Source organism: Rhinoraja longicauda, chromosome 21, assembly GCF_053455715.1.
Source record: "Rhinoraja longicauda isolate Sanriku21f chromosome 21, sRhiLon1.1, whole genome shotgun sequence".
Classification (NCBI taxonomy): domain Eukaryota; kingdom Metazoa; phylum Chordata; class Chondrichthyes; order Rajiformes; family Arhynchobatidae; genus Rhinoraja; species Rhinoraja longicauda.
In genome coordinates, this window is record NC_135973.1 from 6499108 (window position 1) to 6520071 (window position 20964).

The 20964-nt window shown below is 43.6% G+C and overlaps 1 protein-coding gene across 2 annotated transcripts in view; it reads left to right on the top strand.

The window, feature by feature from the left end:
• Window positions 1-17785, top strand: part of narfl (nuclear prelamin A recognition factor-like) — a 30592-nt gene extending 12807 nt beyond the window's left edge. For both annotated transcript variants that reach the window (XM_078417662.1, XM_078417663.1), the window contains 6 exons: window positions 549-667; window positions 2236-2365; window positions 3979-4051; window positions 10574-10711; window positions 12682-12839; window positions 15293-17785. In XM_078417662.1, the coding sequence (XP_078273788.1) occupies window positions 549-667; window positions 2236-2365; window positions 3979-4051; window positions 10574-10711; window positions 12682-12839; window positions 15293-15534 (860 nt within the window). In that variant the 3' untranslated portion in view covers window positions 15535-17785. The remainder of the gene's footprint in view (window positions 1-548; window positions 668-2235; window positions 2366-3978; window positions 4052-10573; window positions 10712-12681; window positions 12840-15292) is intronic.
• The last annotated feature ends 3179 nt before the right edge of the window (window positions 17786-20964 follow it).

The window sequence follows — 20964 nt, forward strand, 5'->3', positions numbered from 1 at the left end:
CCTAGAACCTGTATTGATGTAAGCTCTGTGCAAACAAAGAAGATTCGCACTCACTGCTGTGCTGCCATGGTCAGAATTTTGTATTGTCTCCTGAGCAATGATGGCGCAGCGGTAGAGTTGCTGCTTTACAGCGCCAGAGACCCGGGTTCCATCCTGACTACGGCTGCTGTCTGTACGGAGTTTGTACGTCCTCCCTGTGACCGCGTGGGTTTTCTCCGGCTGCCCCGGTTTCCTCCCACACTCCATAGACGCACAGTATTGTAGGTTAACTGGCTTTGGTAATAATTGTAAATTGTCCCTAGGGTAGTTCTAGTATGCGGGGTGATCGCTGGTCGGCGCGGACTCAGCGGGCCGATGGGCCTGTTTCTGCGCTGTTCTCTAAACCAGTGAGAATATTCTAATGGCAAATAATCCAGTTTTGGTCCTATGTTAAAGAATCCAAAGATTGGCGACTCTCTGAGAGAAAAAAGGCTTTGCCTCATCTCTTAAGTTCGGCCCAACAAAGTTAAACATGAATGCTAATTTACAATTGTACTCCTATGTTTTAGGTTGGATTTGCTACGCTGAAAAAACCCATGGCAGTTATATAATTCCATATATCAGCACATCAAAGTCCCCCCAGCAGATGATGGGCTCATTAGTGAAGGACTACTTTGCAAAACAGCGGGTAAGTAGTCGTGTTTTGTAAATTCACTTGCAATTTTTCTTTATAGATTCTGCTTGACTAGATTAAAGTACATCAAACTCGAACCGAAAATAATGTGATTTTTGTGCATTGTGGGCCATGTGAAACTTCTAAGATCTCCCCTGCTTCACTCGTGTAACCCTGGGCTGATATCTTTGTTCAAGGACACAGTGTGAAAAGGTGTTACAACCCGAATCGTCACCCATCTTTATTCTCCAGGGATGCTGCCTGACCTGCTGAATTACTCCAGCATTCTGTGTCTGTCTTCAGGGAAACTGATGTGGTTTATTTTTGTCATGCTGACAAATGAGAGAAGCCTTAAAAACACGCTCAACTCTTCTTAGTTTAGGTGGTCATTGGCCTCCACGTGTTGGTAAAATAGTGTAGGTTAAATAAAGGGTAAAGCTCCCACACATTTGCCACAATATGCCTTCATCCCACTTTGAGAAGAACATGCTGGCACCACCAGAAAACATAGAACAGTACAGGGTGTAGGAAGGAACTGCAGCTGCTGGTTCGAATGGAAAACAGACACAACAAGCTGGAGTAACTCAGAGGGTCAGGCAGCATCTCCAGAGAAAAGGAATAGGTGATGTTTCAGATCGAGACCCTTCTTCAGTACAGCACAGTTCAGTACAGCACAGAAACAGGCCGCATCAGCCTGAAATGTCTGTGCCAAACATGATACCAGGCTAAGCTAATCGCATCTGCCTGCACATGATCCATATCCATCCATTCCCTGCACAAACATGTGCCTATCTAAAAGTCTCTTAAATGCACCTATTGCCTGTCTCCATCACCACCTGTGGCAGCTCATTCCAGGCACCCACAACCCACTGTGTGAAAACAAAAACATGCCCCACACATCACCTTTAAACTTTGCCCCTCAGGGCTGTTTTCCCCTGACTCTCAGTCTGAAGAAGGGTCTCTACCCGAAAAGTCACCCATTCCTTTTCCCCATAGATGCTGCTTGACCTGCTGAGTTACTCCAGTTTTTGTGTCTATCTTCAGTATAAACCAGCATCTGCAGTTCCTTCCCACAGGTTAATGGAACAGTTGTTTTTTCCTACAAGGAGCTAACACAATCGGCTGCCTTCTGGACCTTAATGATTCTGTGATTCCACTTCTGTTTGGTAAGAGCTTAAATTGAAAATGGGGTTGAGATACAAATCAGACAGGATCTAGAAGATTTTCATGATGCAATTGAATGCTGTACCAGGTTTGTTCTCATCAGCTTGAATAAGGATCCCGATCCAAGACATCGCCTGTTCATTCCCTCCACAGATGCTGTCTGACCCACTGAGTACCTCCAGCACTTTGTTTTTTTGCTCAGGATTCCAGCATCTTCAGTTTCCTATGTGTGTAGACCAGGATGACTACTCGACTTTCCTTAAAATATGCATTTCCTTTTAAAGTTGAGATTATTCCTTATTGGAAAGGGTATTGAAAATTTCTCAGTTATAGCAAGCGTGAAATATAAATGTAATTGGAAAATTGGTAATTATGCACGTGGTAAAATACTGAGAAGTGCTGCATTTTTTTGTCCCTAGAGTGTGACACCAGATCAGATATACCACGTAACAGTGATGCCATGTTATGATAAAAAATTAGAGGCTTCAAGGGAAGATTTCTTCAGTGAGGAATATCAAACAAGAGATGTAGATTGTGTCATTACTTCTGGTGAGTAAAGCCTGAGGCAGGGCTGTTTGTTCAGCTCAATGGCACTGATGCATCTGTTGTTCTGCGCCTACTTCGTCATCTCCTGCCTCCCTCACTCATTTGCTTTGTAATATCATTCTGTGTGATTAAACATGCCGATGGGGACCGGAGGAGGAAGATCAAGCAGATTATTATGTGCAAAGTGTCTTCAGATTCTTGAGGCATTCAGCTCTTCTGGGTTGGAGGCATCCATTCAAAATGGAGATTTTGCACCTCAGTAACACTGAAAGATTCACCGCCGCGAAGGTTCACGCTGTGTTTGAAGTGCACTTGAATTTGGCATCAGCTTCAATCAGCAGGAAGGATGTACAGTGAGATAAACGTATATGAATATAAAGTGTATCTAAGTATAATAAATAGGAAGAAGCACATACAATATGAGGTGAGAGCAAGCTGAGAGAGACTATGTGAGAAACAGGTCGGGCTTAGAATTCATTAAATAAGTCTGAAAATTGGTGTAAAAAGGGCTGATGCGCTACAGACAGAAGTAGCCGTGGGAACATAGGAAATGCCAATAGCAAAAATAAGGCTCAATAGAGCCTTACTGTGGAATTCTCTGTCTCAGAAGGCAGTGGAGGCCAATTCTCTGAATGCATTCAAGAGAGTGCTAGCTAGAGCTCTTAAGGATAGCGGAGTCAGGGGATTTGGGGAGAAGGCAGGAACGGGATACTGATTGAGAATGATCAGCCATAATCACATTGAATGGCAGTGCTGGCTCGAAGGGCCGAATGGCCTACTCCTGCACCTATTGTCTAGAGGGCGGAATAAGGCACTTAATATGCCTTGAAACAAGGAGTTAAGTAAAAGTAAGGATGAAATTAAAAGGATATGATGAAAAAGGTATTGATTTAAGCAAAATTATTATTATACTGGAGAGAAATACCTTTGAAGAGGCACCCATGTGTTGAGAGCTAATTTAAAGGTGGTTGTTCCTTAGACTGCGGCATTGTGAGAGGAGTAGAACTGTAGATATTCAAGAACTATAGACTGGCGACATTAAGGTAATCTGTTACATTAAGAGTTAGGAGCAATTTCTGCATTGTGTTCTGGAGAACTACCTTGGTCGCTCTAGGTTGATATTTGTCTGGTCTGATTCTCAGGAATGAGGTGGACTGAGCGGATGAGTCTCATCGGGAGAATACTTGGGGAACAATGAGCGGCGAGTCCGTAAGATTTAGATTAACAATGGAGAAGAGCAAAGCGAAATCTAATATAGGACTTCTTAACGTGAGGGATACCATCTATAGGATGTGAACGGATCTAGCTTGAATAAAGAAGGACTGATGAATAAAGATGGCAGATGAAACAGTAACAGTAATAGGTCACCTTCAAAAAAGAGGGCTAGTTACGTTGTGACAAGGGGAAGGATAGAGAGCTAAAGCCTAAACTAGGGTGTGCAGGGTGATCAAGGAGATAGAGACTCTGTTAAGACAGAGAAATCATTGAAATTATTTAAACTTTTTTAGATCTGAGCAAGTGCTAGCAAGACCATACCTGTCTTCCACATATGACTGATATTTCATTTTAAAATGTTGTTCTGTGATTATATAACTCCAGGAATCTCTGTTTTGAAGGTGAAGTGTTGAAGATGTTGGAACAAGAAGGACTTTCTTTGGCCAATGTGGATCCCATGCCATTGGATACAATGTAAGTCAAGATGCTTCTTTATATGATGCCCTCGGGCCTCAATGTACCTTCTGTTATGATTGATTGTCCATGCAGGGGTTTTTTTAATTTACAGTCCTCACGGGTATTTTACTTGTTTCAAAGTTTTGACCCGAAACATCACCCATTCCTTCTCTCCAGAGATGCTGCCTGACCCGCTGAGTTACTCCAGCATTTTGTAGCTATCTTCGGTGTAAACCAGCATCTACACACTAAGCAACGAATGTCCTGTTCTGACCTCATTTCAATGTGTATATCACAAACCAGTAACTGATACTATGACACTTTTTATTAGGTGATATGTTTTGTCTTTGGAACTCACAGTAAAGCCATCGAGGACTCTGCTGAGAGAGAGAGAGATAGCAGTTAGATTGGGCTTAAACTAATTTTTATCACAGTAATGTTTATATATCCACAACGTAGTACTTCTCCATGCAACCGCAGGATATGTAACTCCTTTCCTTTCTCCCCCTCCCACCAACCAGTCAAATAATCTTGAAGATACAAAGTGCAGGGGAAGCTCAGAAGGTCAGGCAGCATCTCAGCAGAACATAAATTGGCAACGTTGGCAACTGGCAGTCCAAAGAAGGGTCCCCACCCAAAATGTTGCCCATCCACGTTCCCCTGCAATGCTCCCTAACCCGCTGAACCACACCAGCACTCTTGTTTTCTTTTGTAAACCAGCATGTGATTCACTTGTAATTCTCCAATTTGGTGTGCTACATATGATGTTCAAAATGTAACACATAACACAAATTTTAAAAGTCTAGTCACTCCTCTAACAGCCCCAGTGCTGTGGATTCCTCATCACATTCAAAAGATGTCTGGGTTTGTAGGTTAATTGGCCTCTGTAAAATTGTCCTTAATGTGTAGGGAGTGGATGAGAAGGTGGGATAACGTAGAACTAGTGTGAATGGGTGATCAGCTTGGATTTGATGGGTTGAAAGGCCTACGTCCATGGACACAAAAAGCTGGAGTAACTCAGCGGGTCAGACAGCATCTCTGGAGAAAAGGAATAGGTGACGTTTTGGGTCGATACCCTTCTTCAGACCTGAAATGTCACCTATTCATTTTTTCCAGAGATGCTGTCTGACCTGCTGAGTTACTCCAGCTTTATGTGTCTATCTTTGGTTTAAACCAGCATCTGCAGTTCCTTCCTACACATGCCTGCTTCCATACTATATCTTGTAAACAATCAGTCTAATGTCGCATACTTCATTACTTTGGAAATCCTTATCACTGTAAAATCACAAATGTAATACGTAAAGTAGGTAAATAATACATTTTGCTTAAGATGGGACCTCATGAGTTTTTAGACCAAGACTAAACATATTGTTGGGCAAAAATAAACATTGCAGCAAACAGAAACTTGGCTTTGTCGGAATGATTGCCCAGATATTTTGATGCGTGTAGAGAGAGGTTGTTTCCATCTTCCTGAAGTTAATGATGTGTGGCAGACAAGCTGCCACCGTTATGCCTTTCCAGCTCCGCTGGAGAAATGCCAGTCTATGAGTGTCGTGTCTCCAAAGTATTTATTTCTTGCTGGAAATGATGCAACAGAGGAATGTTAAGCTGGAGACTGGTCTAAATAGGTTCCACCATCAACATTTCTTGATTACAATCCAGGACATGAGTAGGCACTCGCGAGAGACAGGTGCAGCTCAAGAACGCATCAGGAGCTGATTTGCCTTGAATTTAGTTGCAGAAATGCTAAAATGCATTCATGTTTTTATTCCGTCTATAACATTATTACAGAAGCCACTTCAATTATTATAGACAACATGAACTGTATCTAATAAAAGTGCACAAAGGTTTGGAGGGATATGGGCCAAACGCAGGCAGGTGGGACTATTGTAGCTGGGACATGTTGGTCGGTGTGGGCAAGTTGGACTGAAGGGGCCTGTTTCCACACTGTATGAGTCTATGACTATAAATGCTGGAATGACTCAGCAGGTCAGGCAGCATCTCAGGAGAACATGGATAGGTGTCGTTCTGGGTTGGGATCCTTCTTCACGCTCTGAGTCAGAACATGGGTTCCAACCCAAAAGGTCACCTATCCATGTTCTCCAGAGATGCTGCATGACCCGCTGAGTTACTCCAGCACTTTGTGTCCTTTTATTACATATACTCTGAGTCTGAAGAAGGGTCCTGACTCAAAATGCCATCCATCCATGTTGTCCAAAGATGCTGCCTGGCCCGATGAGTTACCCCAGCACTTTGTGTCCTTTTGTGTAGACCAGCATCTGCGGTTCCTTATTTCTAATATATGTAACAGTTCTTTAATGATAATTGTATTGCCTTTGAATAGCTTGTTTCACATAATTTTCTTGTGAAATAAAAATATTCTGCAGTAGATGGTTTTTTTTAATTGATTAGTTTAGTTTTAGTTTACTTTAGAAATACAGAGCAGAAACAGGCCCTTCTGCCCATCGAGTCTGTACTGACTCTATCCAACACACTGGCACTATCCAACACACCAGGGACAATTTACAGAAGCCAATTAACCTACAAACCTGTACGTCTTTGGAACACCCGGAGAAAACCCACGCGGTCATTGGGAGAACATGTAAACTCCGTACAGACAGCACCCGTAATCTGGATCAAATCAGCAGCAACTCTACCGCTGAGCACCCAAAGTTGCACAGCTAAAATATGCGACTGGGAATTTAACACGTAGCTTTTTGTGGGAAGGGTTTCACCGATCCATCGCTGAAACTGTTGAAAGATTTTTGTTTTAATTCAAATGAGCCAAGTTTCTTTATACCGGCTGGGTCGGTTACTGCAGAGAATCAAGTATATTGAAACTATTGGGAGCTAACTCCATTTCCAAGACAGTGACAATGCAAGAGCAGAATTCAAGTGCTCTGTTATCTGTCTCACCAATGACTCTGAAGATAGGCGGAGTGGATTTGGTACTCCCTGTTATGGAAATAGATAATTTAATTTCTAAATAAAAAGACTAAAGGAACTTCAGAAGAATTTCTGTCTAAAATACAAGTTTTACAGTTTTAGATTAAACATACAGGTCCATTGCCGTACTAACAGTGTGCATGAAAGTTGTATTTTGCAGCAGCAAGATTGCAACTGTTTACAGTGTAGGGGAGGAGGAAACTAAACACTTCCTGGAATTAATGAAGTGTGACTCCTGTACTGGCGTTAACAGTGAAGAGACCAGATGGTGAGGTGGAATACTAAAGGGAAACTATGTCTTTAAATTATACAATCCCAATGAAGTTTTCACCGAAGAGTTAGCTACTGTTGAATTTAAACTTAAAAGTAGCTACCAGAGAATTTAAATACAAATATAGTTTTTAAACAAGTTTCCTTTTAAACCAGCATATCAACCACCCGTTGTGTGAAAGTTTGTTCCTCAAGTCCCCTTAAAAATCCCCCCCCCCCCACCCAACCACCACCATCATCATTTTTTGCCCTCTAGTTTTAGACTCCCCTACTTTGGGGAAAAGGATATACATTCACCTTTTCCATGCCCCTCATAATTTTATATACCTCTATAAGGTCTCCCCAGCCTCCTATGTTACAGGGGAAAAAAGCCCCAGCCTTACCAGTTTCATCCTTATAACTGAAGCCCTCCAGTCCCCGTAACATCCACGTGAATATTTTCTGCAACCTTTTCAGCTTAATGTCCATCCTTTGCTTAGTGACTAAAACTGCAAACCAGTACTCTAAGTATGATATTGCCAAGGTAGACACAAAATGCTGGAGTAACTCAACGGGACAGGCAGCATCTTTGGAGAGAAGGAATGGGTCTCTTCAGAGATGCTGCCTGTCCCGCTGAGTTACTCCAGCATTTTGTGGTCCACCTTCGATTTAAACCAGCATCTGCAGTTCTTTCCTACACATATGATCTCGCCAACATCTTGTACAGTTTAGTTTAGAGATACAGCATGGAAACAGGCCATCGGCCCACCGAGACCACGCCGACCATTAATCACCCGTTCCCACTAGTTCCCACTTTCTCGTCCATTCCCTGCACACTAGAGGCAATTTACAGAGTCCAAATAATCTACATAACCCGCACGTCTTTGGAGCGTGGGAGGAAACTAGAGCACCCGGAGGTAACCCACAGGGTCACAGGGAGACTGTATAAACTCCACACAGACAGAACCCGAGGCCGGGATTGAACCCATGTCTCTGGCACTGTGAGGTCGCGGCTGCACCACTGTAACGCCTTCTCAAGAAGTTGTAACATGACGCCGTGACTCTTGTACTCAATACCGTAACCAACGAAGGCAAGCATTCAATACTTGCCTTGTATTTCATCACCACGCTCCCTACTTGTGTAAGCATTTTCAGTGAATTATGCATTTGTACCCCTTGGTTTCTATGTTCTACAACAACCCCCAGGCCCCTGCCATTTACTGTCTAAACCCTGCCTTGATTTAACTTACCAAAATTCAACTGTTGATAGCACTGTTTCCATCTGTTTGATGACAATTGAGCGTAGATTGGATTTGTCATGCTGTTTGTGGACAAATTAACTAGTCCTACTGTAATAAAATGCCCTGAAAATCTTACAGTCAGTTACCCAAGTTATTAATGATGGACATAAAGTGCTGGGGTAACTCAGCAGGTCAGGCAGCATCTCTGAAGAAAAAAAGATGGGTGTAGAAAGGAACTGCAGATGCTGGTTTATACCGAATGTACCGATCCTATCCTTTTTCTCCAGAGATGCTGCCTGACCCGCTGAATTACTCCAGCACTTTGTGTCTATCTTCGGTATAAACCAGCATCTGAAGTTCTGTTCCATACTTTATTAATGATGGACACAGTTTAGTGCGCAGTAAACTAATTATGTGTGATTTTATTTCTCTAACTTAAATACTTCTAAATGCAAGGCATTTAAAAAAATGTTTAAATAGGTTCGCGATGTAATTTTGGAATTCACTTTAATCATACACTAAGTGTTTGCTAAATCGTCGCTGGGATAGTTATCTTTGTTTGTTTGTTTCATTTTTTTTTTATTAATAGCTTAAAATCTCATGTTTGGGTAGAATTTTTAAAAGCTGATGGGCTTGATTAAAATCAGCAATGACTACGTGATCACACAGTTGAGGAATAGTTTAAAGTATTTTTTTAAGGATAAAGCAAAAGTTTACGGTCTTGTTCCTAAACAGCCCTCGACATCAAGCCGGCCACCTTGATTAGTTTGTAGGAAGGTGGGCAAATGTCACTGAACTTGGCCGGGATTCTGCTGTTATTGGACCAGACCTGTCCCGTTCTTTTATTGATGAGAACAATTTCCACACAGCTACGTGATTTGAGACACGTTTAGCTATTAGTGTTGCAGCCTTCCTGTAAACAAGGCAGTTAAAGCTAAAGATAGCTCTTACAAAAGGTATTCAAGTCCTTGGGGCAATAATATTTGAAAATGCCTGTTTCTAATGTGTTTGTCTGCTTGTAATTGATTCATAATACTCCTGATGTGAAAGAGTGTAAACACTTCTGAAATTAGCTTTGGAATAACACTGAAATCTAGTACAGTATTTCGAACATGCTCTGTACAGTTTACATTGAGTATAAAAGTCAAGAAGTCGCGTTGCAGCTTTATAAAAAACTTTGGTTAAGGCGCATTTGGAACAGTGTATACAGTTCTGGCCACCCCACTCCAAGGAGTTTTGGAGAGGGTGCAGAGAGGTTTACCAGAATGCTGCCTGGGTTAGGCTGTGAGGAAAGGTTGACAAACTAAGATTGTTTTCTCTGGAGCATTGGAGATTGAGGGGAGGACTGGTAGAAGTATATTAAATTATGAGAGGCATAGATTGGGTAGACTGCCAGAACCTTTTACCCAGTGTGGGAACGTCAGCGACTAGAGGGCACAGTTGTACGGTGAGAGGTGGAAAGTTTAAGGGGTTTGTGTGGGGGAAATTGTTGTGACACAGCGTGGTGGGTGTCTGAAACGCTCTGCCACGGATGGGGGTGGAAGCAGTACCATTGTTGCATTTGAGAGGCTTTTAGATGGATATACAGGGAATGGAGGGATATGGATCATGTGCAGGAAGAGGAGATTAACTTAGTATCATGTTCAGCACAGACATGGTGGGGTGAAGGCCCTGTTCCTGTGCTGTACTGTTCTATGTTTCAAGCAGTTAAAGTTTCAGGTTGAAGATAATTTGTCATAACTGGGAAAAGAGGTGTTGAGGATGTTTTAGGATAAAGTAAGACTTTTGTTGTTGATAGAAAAATTCTGGCCTATTTGGTTTATTGTAGTTTAGGTTATTATTGTCACATCTACCGAGGTTTGTCGCGTGGTATTCAGTCAGTGAAAAGTCTATATATCAGCCGTCTGCGGTGTGCAGATACAGAATATAGGAATAACGTTTTGTGCAAGGCAAGGTTGGATAAAAGATAGCCTGAGGGTCTCAAATAAGGTAGATGGTAAGTCAGAGAGAGGTCTTGCTATTAATTCAGAAAACTCAATTTTTTATCTTTTATGTTCGACTCATGAAGTATTTGGAACTCATGTCAATAGAATTGTTTTTCTAGATTCGGTGATGTTGCAGAAGTTGAAGTTGTTGGCCATTCTGGTGGTGGATCTGGTGGATACCTGGAACATATTTTCAAGTACGCTTCCAAGGAACTGTTTGGAATTGAAGTGGATCAGATTATCTACAAAACTCTCAGGTAGGTGATCAGTTCTGAAATGTACTTCCCTTGTCTCCCAAACTACAACAGGAAGATTTGATTTTCCTTAACACTCAGCCAAACATGTTTGCAGGTTCATTCATTGATACAACTCTGCCACAGCAAGACATGGGGTTGCCTTAGAAACTCCTGGCTAGCAGGGAGATAATTGATCAGTGTTCCGTGACAACTGTATGTGCTTTAAGTGTATTATCAGATAGGGGCAAGGTTTGCTGGGCTGTAATGGGTCCAAAAGCCAATAAAATCACCTTGAGTTAGTCCAAGCTACCTGGACTAACCAATCCAAAGGCAACCTGATGGATTAGATAACCACTGCTTTGTTTGCTATTATGTAACTTTGTTAATGTTAACTGTTCAGAAACCAGAACTAAACAGATTGCCTATAAGTGTTTTCATTTACTAAATCGATTATAGAAACTTGTAGCACAGGAAAGTGTCCGTGCCAGCCAAATAGTGTCACTTTAGATCGACACAAAATGCTGGTGTAACTCAGCGGGTCAGGCAGCATCTCCAGAGAAAAGGAATAGGTGATGTTTCGGATCGGAACCCTTCTTCGGACGTCAGAGAAAATCCAGACCCAGCAATGTCACTTTATATTAAACCCACTTCCCATTTCTTGGTCGATAGACACAAAATGTTGGAGTAACTCAGCGGGACATAGAAACATAGAAAATAGATGCAGGAGTAGGCCCTTCGAGCCAGTACCACCATTCAATATGATAATGGCTGATCATCAAAAATTAATACCCAGTTCCTGCTTTCTCCCCTTATCCCTTGATTCCGTTAGCCAGGGATAGGCAGCATCTCTGGATAGAAGGAATGGGTGGCTTTTCGGTTCGAGACCCATTTCTTGTTCAGTGGGCTATGACAAAGGTGATCGTCCTTATACCTTCAAAGAGTGGCGAGGTCTTCTCTCTCCACTTTGTCCACCAGTGAATACCGCACTGGCACTACTCATGGAGTGAAAGCAGTTTCAATTCCTCTCTATTCCGTCTACCAATTAACTTAAGTCTATCTCTACTAATTCTTGGGCCTCTGCTCAGGGAAATGAATCCTGCACATTCATGCTGACTAGGCTGCTCGTAGTTTTGTAGACCTCAATTAAATGTCTCCTCTGCTTTGTTGCAAAGAAAACAAGCTCAGCTTAGTCACACTCCACGTAACAACAATTTTCCAGTCTTGGCAACGCCTTCAACAAATTTCCTCTACACCCTTTCTAGCGTTATCACATCCTTCCTGCAGTGCGATGGCCAGTCCTCGTGTTGTGGGCTGACGAGTGTTTCATACTAATACAGTGTGACACTCCCGCAGTGGCGAGACTGGATGCCAGTGTGAACTACGGCTGGCTTTGTGCTTCAGGCTAACCATACATGAGACTGGCGAGGACTCCTTTGAGAACTTCTCCTCTCGCACTGAGCTGCTGTTGATTTTGTGGCAAGCGGTTCCAGCAAGTTGTTCTGTGCGCACCCCGGGTATTAGTTGGCTGACAGTTTATTCACAGAGTCTAAAGTCAGTGGTCATCTCAACCACAAAGGTGTCTTCACTCTTTGTTGAGCCCAACATCCACTTTGCTTTTCAACCACCTGATCTATTTATATCTTCAGGGACCCAAGGGCTTGCAGTCCAAGATCCCTCCTAGTATTAATAACACGTAGTGTATTTTACTTGTCCTGCTCTTTCTTGAGCCAAAAGCAAAGGCTGAAGGATCTCAGTGGGTCAGGCAGCATCTATGGGAGAATGGACAAACAACATTTTGGGTTGGGAGGGTTCTGCACATTGATTGATTATTTTGATGTCAAATAAGACCAAGATCCCAAAATGGTGCCAAGATCCCTCTGCACGTCAATGCTGTTAAGGGCCTTGCCATTAATTGTATATATTCCCCTTGCATTCGACCACCCAAAGTGCAACAATCTGGTTCTTCTACCTTCAATTTTTCCTTTCTGCAGGAATAAGGATTTCCAGGAGGTGACACTGGAACAGGATGGGAATGTTCTACTCCGCTTCGCATTAGCTTACGGATTTAGGAATATTCAAAATCTGGTGCAGAAACTAAAGCGTGGGAAGCTGACGTACCATTATGTGGAAGTGATGGCTTGTCCTTCAGGTAAAGCTTGGAGAAATTAAAATGGAGGTGTGATAGACAATCTGTACCTGTCACTGTGCTCCCTTGCTGGATTCCATTCCATAGAGTCATACAGCGTGGAAACATTAACTTGCCCACCCTGACCAACATGTCCAACTTACACTAGTCCCACCTGCCTGTGTTTGGCCCATATCCTTTTAAACCTAGCCTCTCCATGTACCTGTCCAATTGTTTCTTAAACATTGTGGTAGTATCTGCCTCAACTACCTCCTCCGGCAGCTCGTTCCATACGCCCACTGGTGGAAAAGATGACCGGTGCCCTGAAGAGTTGCTCCTCAGGAGTAATTCATGTAAACCACTTGTGGAGTTCATCGGATGAGCTTAGCCTTGCTGGGATCCTGGACATTGGACTAATGTTACAGAGAAGGTGCCGCCAGGGATGGTATGGTGGTGGTGGAAGCAGATAAAATAGTGGCATTTGAGGCTTTTGTATAGACACATGGATATGCAGGGAATGGAGGGATGTGAATCACGTGCAGGCAGAAGTAGATAGAGTGTAACGAAGGCATATGGTCTGCTTGCCTTCATTGGCCGGGACATTGAATTCAAGAAGTCAGAAAGTCATGATGCCGTTTGATGGGACTTTGGTTAAATCCCATGTCAAGAGTCAAGTCAAGAGTGTTTTATTGTCATATGTCCCAGATAGAACAATGAAATAGTAAACATAGTACACTAAACAATATAATAAACAAGAAAAAAAAGTTTAGTATGTGTATATATATATATATATACACACACACACACACACCATAAAAAAAACCCACAATAACATGGCAATAATAACAATAATAGTCTATGTAGTTCAGTGCTTATTTGAGGTTGTGGTGTTTAATAGCCTAATGGCTGTATGGAAGAAGCTTTATCACCATTCTAAAGGTACATCCTTTTATTCGGAGGCTGTGCTCTCTGGTCCTAGACTCTCATTGTGTGTAGCTCATTGATGTGGAGACTTTGAAGAGGGTGCAGAGGAGGTTTACCAGAATGATGCCTGGATTATGGGGTATTAGATATAGGGAGAGGTTGGACAGACTCTCGGTCAGTTTTAAACCACATATTATCCTGTGAAGTGGATGGCAGTTATATAAACCTGTGGGCAGTTGAATGGCAGTTCCCATTGTAAATGTGAATAAATTGATGGTGTTAAATTGACAGGAAATGTACCCATGTAAGAATTTGCTAATTTTAGATGGATTCTTACTGATTTTAAATGTGAAGTTTTCTACTGGCAGTGGCATTTTCTGTTGGATAGATGGTATTTGATTGAACTATTAGAGATCTACAAAGATTGGCATCCAAGTTTGAATTAAATAATCTGTGAACCTTTTTAAAGCCTTAAATAAATACAGGCTGCAGGTTGTTGCAGCGGGTGGAGCCGCTGGTAGAGAGCACCAGCGACCCCGGTTCGATCCTGACCTCGGTCTGTGTGGGAGTTTGCACGTGACCATATGGGTTTCCTCCTGGTGCTTCTGATTACTCCCACACTCCAAAGGCGTGCGGGCTTGTAGTTGTAATTGGCCTCTGTAAATTGCCCCCTAGTGTGTACAGTGGATGAGAAAGTGGGATAACGGAACGAGTGTGAATGGGTGATCGATGGTGGGTGTGAACTCAATGTGCCAAACTAGTCTGCTTCCACGGCGTAGCTCTAAAACTAAATGAAACTCAACCCAACTCACCTTCCTTCCTCAACATGTAACTCAAATATTGTTTTGACGAACGATGAAAGGTCTAGGTAGGGTAGATGTGGAGAGGATGTTTCCACTAGTGGGGGAGTCTAGGGCCAGAGAGCACAGCCTCCAAATAAAAGGATTTATCTTGAGAAGGCTGAAGAAGAGGAGATTCATTAGCCATAGGGTGGTGAATCTGTGGAATTCATTGCCAAGCCATTGGGTAATGTAATTTTCAAGCAGAGATTGATAGGTTCTTGATGAGTAAGGATGTCGAAGGTTACAGGAAGAAGGCAGGAGAATGGGGTTGAGAGGGAAAGATAGATCAGCCTATGATCAAACGGCAGAGCCTAATTATGCTCCTATGTTTAGTTTAGAGATACAGAGTGGAAACTGGCCCTTCGGCCCACCGAGTCCACTCCGGCCAGCGATCCCCGCACATTAACACTATTCTATACACACAAGGGACAATTTACTATTTTACCGAAGCCAATTAACCTACAAACCTGTACGTCTTTGGAATGTGGGAGGAAACCGGAGCACCCGGGGAAAACCCGTACAGGTCACGGGGAGAACGTACAAACTCCGTACAGACAGCACCCACAGTCAGAATCTAACCCGGGTCTCTGGCGCGGTATGGCAGCAACTCTACCGCTGTGCCGTCGTGCTGCGATGATATATATGATATGTTCATTTTTCCTTTTAAAAAAAAAACACTTACTAACTAGTCTGGTCTGTCCCTGACTTAAGGTTGTCTGAATGGCGGAGGTCAAATACGAGCAGAGGGATCAGAGTCCGGTAAGGATTTGTTGCAGCAGGTGGAGGAGCTTTACACAACGGTGACAGTAGAGGCACCTGAAGCAAACAAGTCCATAGAGCACCTCTACCAACAGTGGCTGGGTAGCACAGACCACACGCAAACTCTGCAAATGTTACACACACAGTACCATGCTGTGGAGAAGATCGACAGTGCCCTGAACATTAAATGGTGAAGCATCAACCTTTGAACAGAAAGCACCTGATGGACATTAACAAGGTTAACCACCGTACCTTTTATCTGAAACAGGCATTTGGTGAATTTAATTTGTTATGTTCTTGAGAGACGGTATATAATTTAAAATAGATGTTGAACTTTCAGGTGTCCTTGCCATTCTGAAGGGATAGTAGAGATTATGCCTCTCAAATGGATCAAGGAAGCCATTGCAGTTTCAACAGTGCAAATTAATAAAATGTGCAAGAACAATAATTGCCCCTCCAAGTTCAACTTGAGATAGTCATTGAGAGAGTCATACCATGGAAACAGGACCTTCAGCCCAACGTCCCCATGCTGACAGGCTGCCCCATCTACACTGGTCCCACCTGCCTGCATTTGACCTGTGAAAGATCATCTCGCAGGAAGAAGGAAAAGCAAGTGGTGAGGCAAGGTGAAGATGTTAATTATGTAAAAAGCGAACAAACAAGGCTTTTTTTCACCAACATAGAGTTGGGGGAACCTGCTGTTCAATTGCTGCTCTGGCTGCTGTCATTTTAGTAATGGGGCTTGAAGTGGCTGGTTCAAGTGCATAGGAGAAATGTGCAAGACCCAAATAATTCATCAGATCATTCTGTGCTGTAAGTGGGACCTGGAATGCAGTTGTGCCAAAGAGACGGCTTGCTTACTCATATTAAACCTAGTGATTTTGTTTTCACCTTTTATTGCAAGGGGTGTGGAATATAAAAAGTAGGTGTACTTGTAAAATTTACAGGGAGCTGGTGAAACTGTGGGTAGTTAAGGTTTCCACATTTATGTGGTGGCTTTGGAAACAGTTCAGAGAAGGTTGACTTATGGGACAAGTGGGTTTATGTGCGAAGATAGGTCGTGCATACGGGTCTCCACTCAGCGGGGTACAGACGAGTGCGAGGTTTAGACCCAAAATGCCGGGGTAGCTTAGCGGGACAGGCAGCATCTCTGGAGAGAAGGAATGGGTGACATTTCGGGTCGAGACCCTTCGATGTGAGGTGATCTTATTGAAACGGCTAACATTCTGAGGACATTGATACTAAATACTGAGGATGATTTCCCCAGTGGGGATATTTTGATCTAGGTGGCATTATGAGGGTCACTCAGTTCAGAAGGAGATATCTTTTCGGTATGGTGAACCTTTAGAATTGTCTACCTCTGACAATTGGGTCAAAGTGCACGGAGAGAGGTGCTGGAAGGGGGAATTAAAACCATTTAGAGTGGCACAGCGGTAGAGTTGCCACCTTACAGCGCCAGAGACCTGGGTTCAATCGTGACCACAGGTGGTGTCTGTATGGCGTTTGTTTGTTCTCTCTGTGGCCCCGTGGGTTTTCTCCGGGTGCTCTGGTTTCCTGCCACTCTGGAGACGTGCAGGTTTGTTGGCTAATTGGCTTCGGTACAATTGTAAATTGTCTCCAGTGTGTAGGATAGTGCTAGACACAAAATGCTGGAGTAACTCAGTGGGATAGGCAGCATGTCTGGAGAGAAGGAATGGGTGACGTTTCGGGTGCAGGATAGTGCTAGTGTGCGGGGTGATCGCTGGTCGGCACAGACCCTGCTGAACGATGAACCAGATTTAATGGGCCGCTGGTCTGCTCCCGATCCTGCTTATGTTCGGTGTAAGAAAGGCATCAACGTGCATGGGCAGGTCATTGAATAATGGCGATACGCAGTTTCCAGCCTCGTTGGTCTGTGCCGCTGAACTCTACACAAGAGACATCGTGAGTTCACACCATTCGCTGATGATAGGTTGTTGACTGCCAATAGTTTGCTGACCCTCTAATGCCTCCCTTCAGATAGAATGGATGGGTCATACAGCATGGAAACAGGCCCTTTGGCCCAACTCGTCCAGGATGCTCCACTTTAGCTCGTCACAATTTCCCCCTCATGGGCGCCAATCCCACGAAACTAGAAACTCCATGGACATCTTTACTTCTCTTCCCCAGTGAACTATTGAAAGAATGAGAATGAATGGATAAGAAATAAAAGATCTGTATGGCTGTGTGCAGTTTGATGTGCTTAACTGGCAGCTGGCACTACCATTTGATTAATGGACTGTGGGCAAATTCTTACACAGAACAGCAAATAATACTGAAGAACACAGGTTGATTATTACTGATTTTGTACATGATCAAGATTTGACTAAAGTTTTAGAAAAATAACCTACTTTATTAATAAATAAAATTTGTGATATTGTAAAGCTTGTGAAAAATGTTTGCTTTGACCTTCGGATTGAGAGGACGATAAAAGTGCACTGGCCCAGATTTTAAATAAAAATCTTTCTTGCTGTGACATCTTATGATACCCCCACGCTCATTATTCCCCATCCATGTCCCTATAATCATCAGGGGAAGACACAATTACAAAGGACTAGGAGCAGCAGGATTCTGAAGAAGGGTCTTGACCCCCAAAGCTGCCTGAGCCACTGAGTTACTCCACCATTTTGTGTCCTTTTTAATTAGTATGGGTGTCAGGGGAATGGGGTTAGGAGGAAGAGATAGATCAGCCATGATTGAATGGCAGAGTAGACAAGATGGGCCGAATGGCTGAATTCTACTCCTATCACTAATGACCTTTCAGGATCTCTGGTATCACAAAATGCTGGAGTAACTCAGCAGGTCAGGCAGCATCTAGGAGAGAGGGAATGGGTGACGTTTCGGGTTGAGACCCTTCTTCAGACTGATGTCAGGGGGGCGGGACAAAGAAAGGATACAGATGGAGACAGGAAGACAGTGGGAGAAGTGGGAAGGTGGAGGGAGGAAAAAGAGAGATTCTCCAGCTCTTTGGGTTCTGGTTCTCGGTAAGTCCACCAGATGGCAACTCTGCCTTTAGACACTTGTATTGAACCTCTGTTCAAGGATGTTTCCCTGTATATTCCTTGCCTACAGGGGGCACCCTTGGACAATTAACGCTTTGAAAGGGAATATTCAACCGAGTTTTCATAAGTGATTGAGCAGAATCAGGCCTCCATTCTCTCAACTCCATTCTCCTGCCTTCTCTCCATAACCCCAGACACCCGTATAGAGTTTATGATTTAAAATAAGGTCGTGTGACTCCAATTCCATTCGGTTTTAATTATATGTAAAATAACCAATAACTGAACACCATGCATTGTACATGATGTGCATTTCACAGCTATACAGTGTTTCCCAAAGATAAATAGGCACCTAGGGAATTCAGGCTTCCTCAGACAGTGACTGGACGTAGAAACATACAAAATAGGTGCAGGAGTAGGCCATTCGGCCCTTCAAGCCAGCACTGCCATTCAATATCATGGCTGATCATCCAAAATCAGCATCCCATTCCTGCTTTCTCCCCATATCCCTTGATTCCGTTAGCCCTAAGAGCTATATCTAACTCTTAAATACATGAGGTACAGAAGTCATGACCAGGGTGTGGTACAGTAATCCAAATGAAGTTTGGGTTACTGGGGTGGCACGGTGGCGCAGCGGTAGAGTTGCTGCCTTACAGCGAATGCAGCGCCATAGGCCCGGGTTCGATCCTGACTACGGGCGCCGTCTGTACGAAGTTTGTATGTTCTCCCTGTGACCTGCGTGGGTTTTCTCCAAGATCTTCGGTTTCTTCCCACACTCCAAAGACATACAGGTATGTAGGTTAATTGGCTTAGTAAATGTAAAAATTGTCCCTCGTGTGTGAAGGATAGTGTTAATGTGCGGGGATCGCTGGTCGGTGCGGACTCGGTGGGCCGAAGGGCCTGTTTCCGCGCTGTATCTCTAAACTAAAGTACAAACTGCTGAAGGGCATTGCATCAGGACTGAGAATAGAGTGTGAATGTATCAGAAGCATTCTGAGTTCAATATGAAACTTCCCTGTGGTCACATAGAAGGCCGTTCATTCCTTTGCACCATGCTTCATTCAATTGTGTTATGGAGTCACAGAGTGATACGGTGTGGAAACAGGACTTTCGACCTAACTTGCCCACACCAACCAACATGTCCCAGCTACACTTAGTCCCACCTGGCGGCGTTTGGTCCATATCCCTCCAAACCTGTCCTATCCATGTACCTGTCTGTTTCTTAAATGGTGGGATAGTCCCTGCCCTAACTACCTCCTCTGGCAGCTTGTTCCATACACCCACCAACCTTTGTGTGAAAAGGTTACCCCTCAGATTCCTTTTAAATCATTTCCCCTTCACCTTAAACATATGTCCTCTTGTCCTCGATTCACCTACTCTAGGAAAGAGACTCTGTGCAACTACCCGATCTGTTCCTCTCATGATTTGATACACCTCTATAAGATCAACCCTCATCCTCCTGTGCTCCAAGGAATAAAGACCCAGCCTACTCAACCTCTCCCTATAGCTCAGACCCTCTAGTCCTGGCAACATCCTCGTAAATCTTCTCTGTACCCTTTCCAGCTTGACAACATCTTTCGTATAACACACTGCTTAGAGCTGAACACAATACTCTAATACATCAGTCTGAAGAAAGGTCTCGACCCGAAACGTCACCCATTCCTTCTCTCCAGAGATGCAGCCTGCCCCGCTGAGTTACTCCAGCATTTTGTGTCTATCTTCGGTTTAAACCAGCAACTGCAGTTCCTTCCCACACAATACTCTAAACGTGGCCTCACCAACGTGGTCTTATACAACTGCAACATGACCTCCGAACTTCTATACTTGCGATTGATCCAATTGACTAAATTGGAAGGTGGTACAGTGGCACAGCTGGTAGAACTGCTGCCTCGCAGCACTTGAGATCTGGGTTCAATCCTGACCTCGGGTGCTGTCTGTGTGGAGTTTGTACGTTCTCCCCGTGACCGTGTGGGTTTCCACCAGGTGCTCCGGCTTCAGATTTTTTTTAAATTTAGAGATACAGCGCGGAAACAGGCCCTTCAGCCCACCGAGTCCGCGCCGCCCAGCGATCCCCGCACATTAACAGTATCCTACACACACTAGGGACAATTTTTACATTTACCCAGTCAATTAACCTACATACCTGTACGTCTTTGGAGTGTGGGAGGAAACCGAAGATCTGGGAGAAAACCCACGCAGGTCACAGGGAGAACGTACAAACTCCGTACAGACGGCGCCCGTAGTCAGGATCGAACCTGAGTCTCCGGCGCTGCATTCGCTGTAAGGCAACAACTCTACTGCTGCGCCATCGTCCTCCCACATCCCAAAGCGGTGCGGGTTTGTAGGTCAGTTGGCCTCTGTAAATGCGAAGGTAGGATAACATTGAACCAGTGTGGACAGGCGATCGTTGGTCGGCCTGGACTCAGTGGGCTGAAGGACCTGGATCTCTAAAAACTAAAGCTAAACAAAAACATAAACCAAATGCAAGTAGTGGTAACGTGAGCTAAAAACATACCAAAAGCTGGCTTGGATTGAGAGACAAAGATAGAAAACTGCCTAAAAAATAGATTTGTAACTGAGTAACTGACTTGCTATTCATTTAAAACA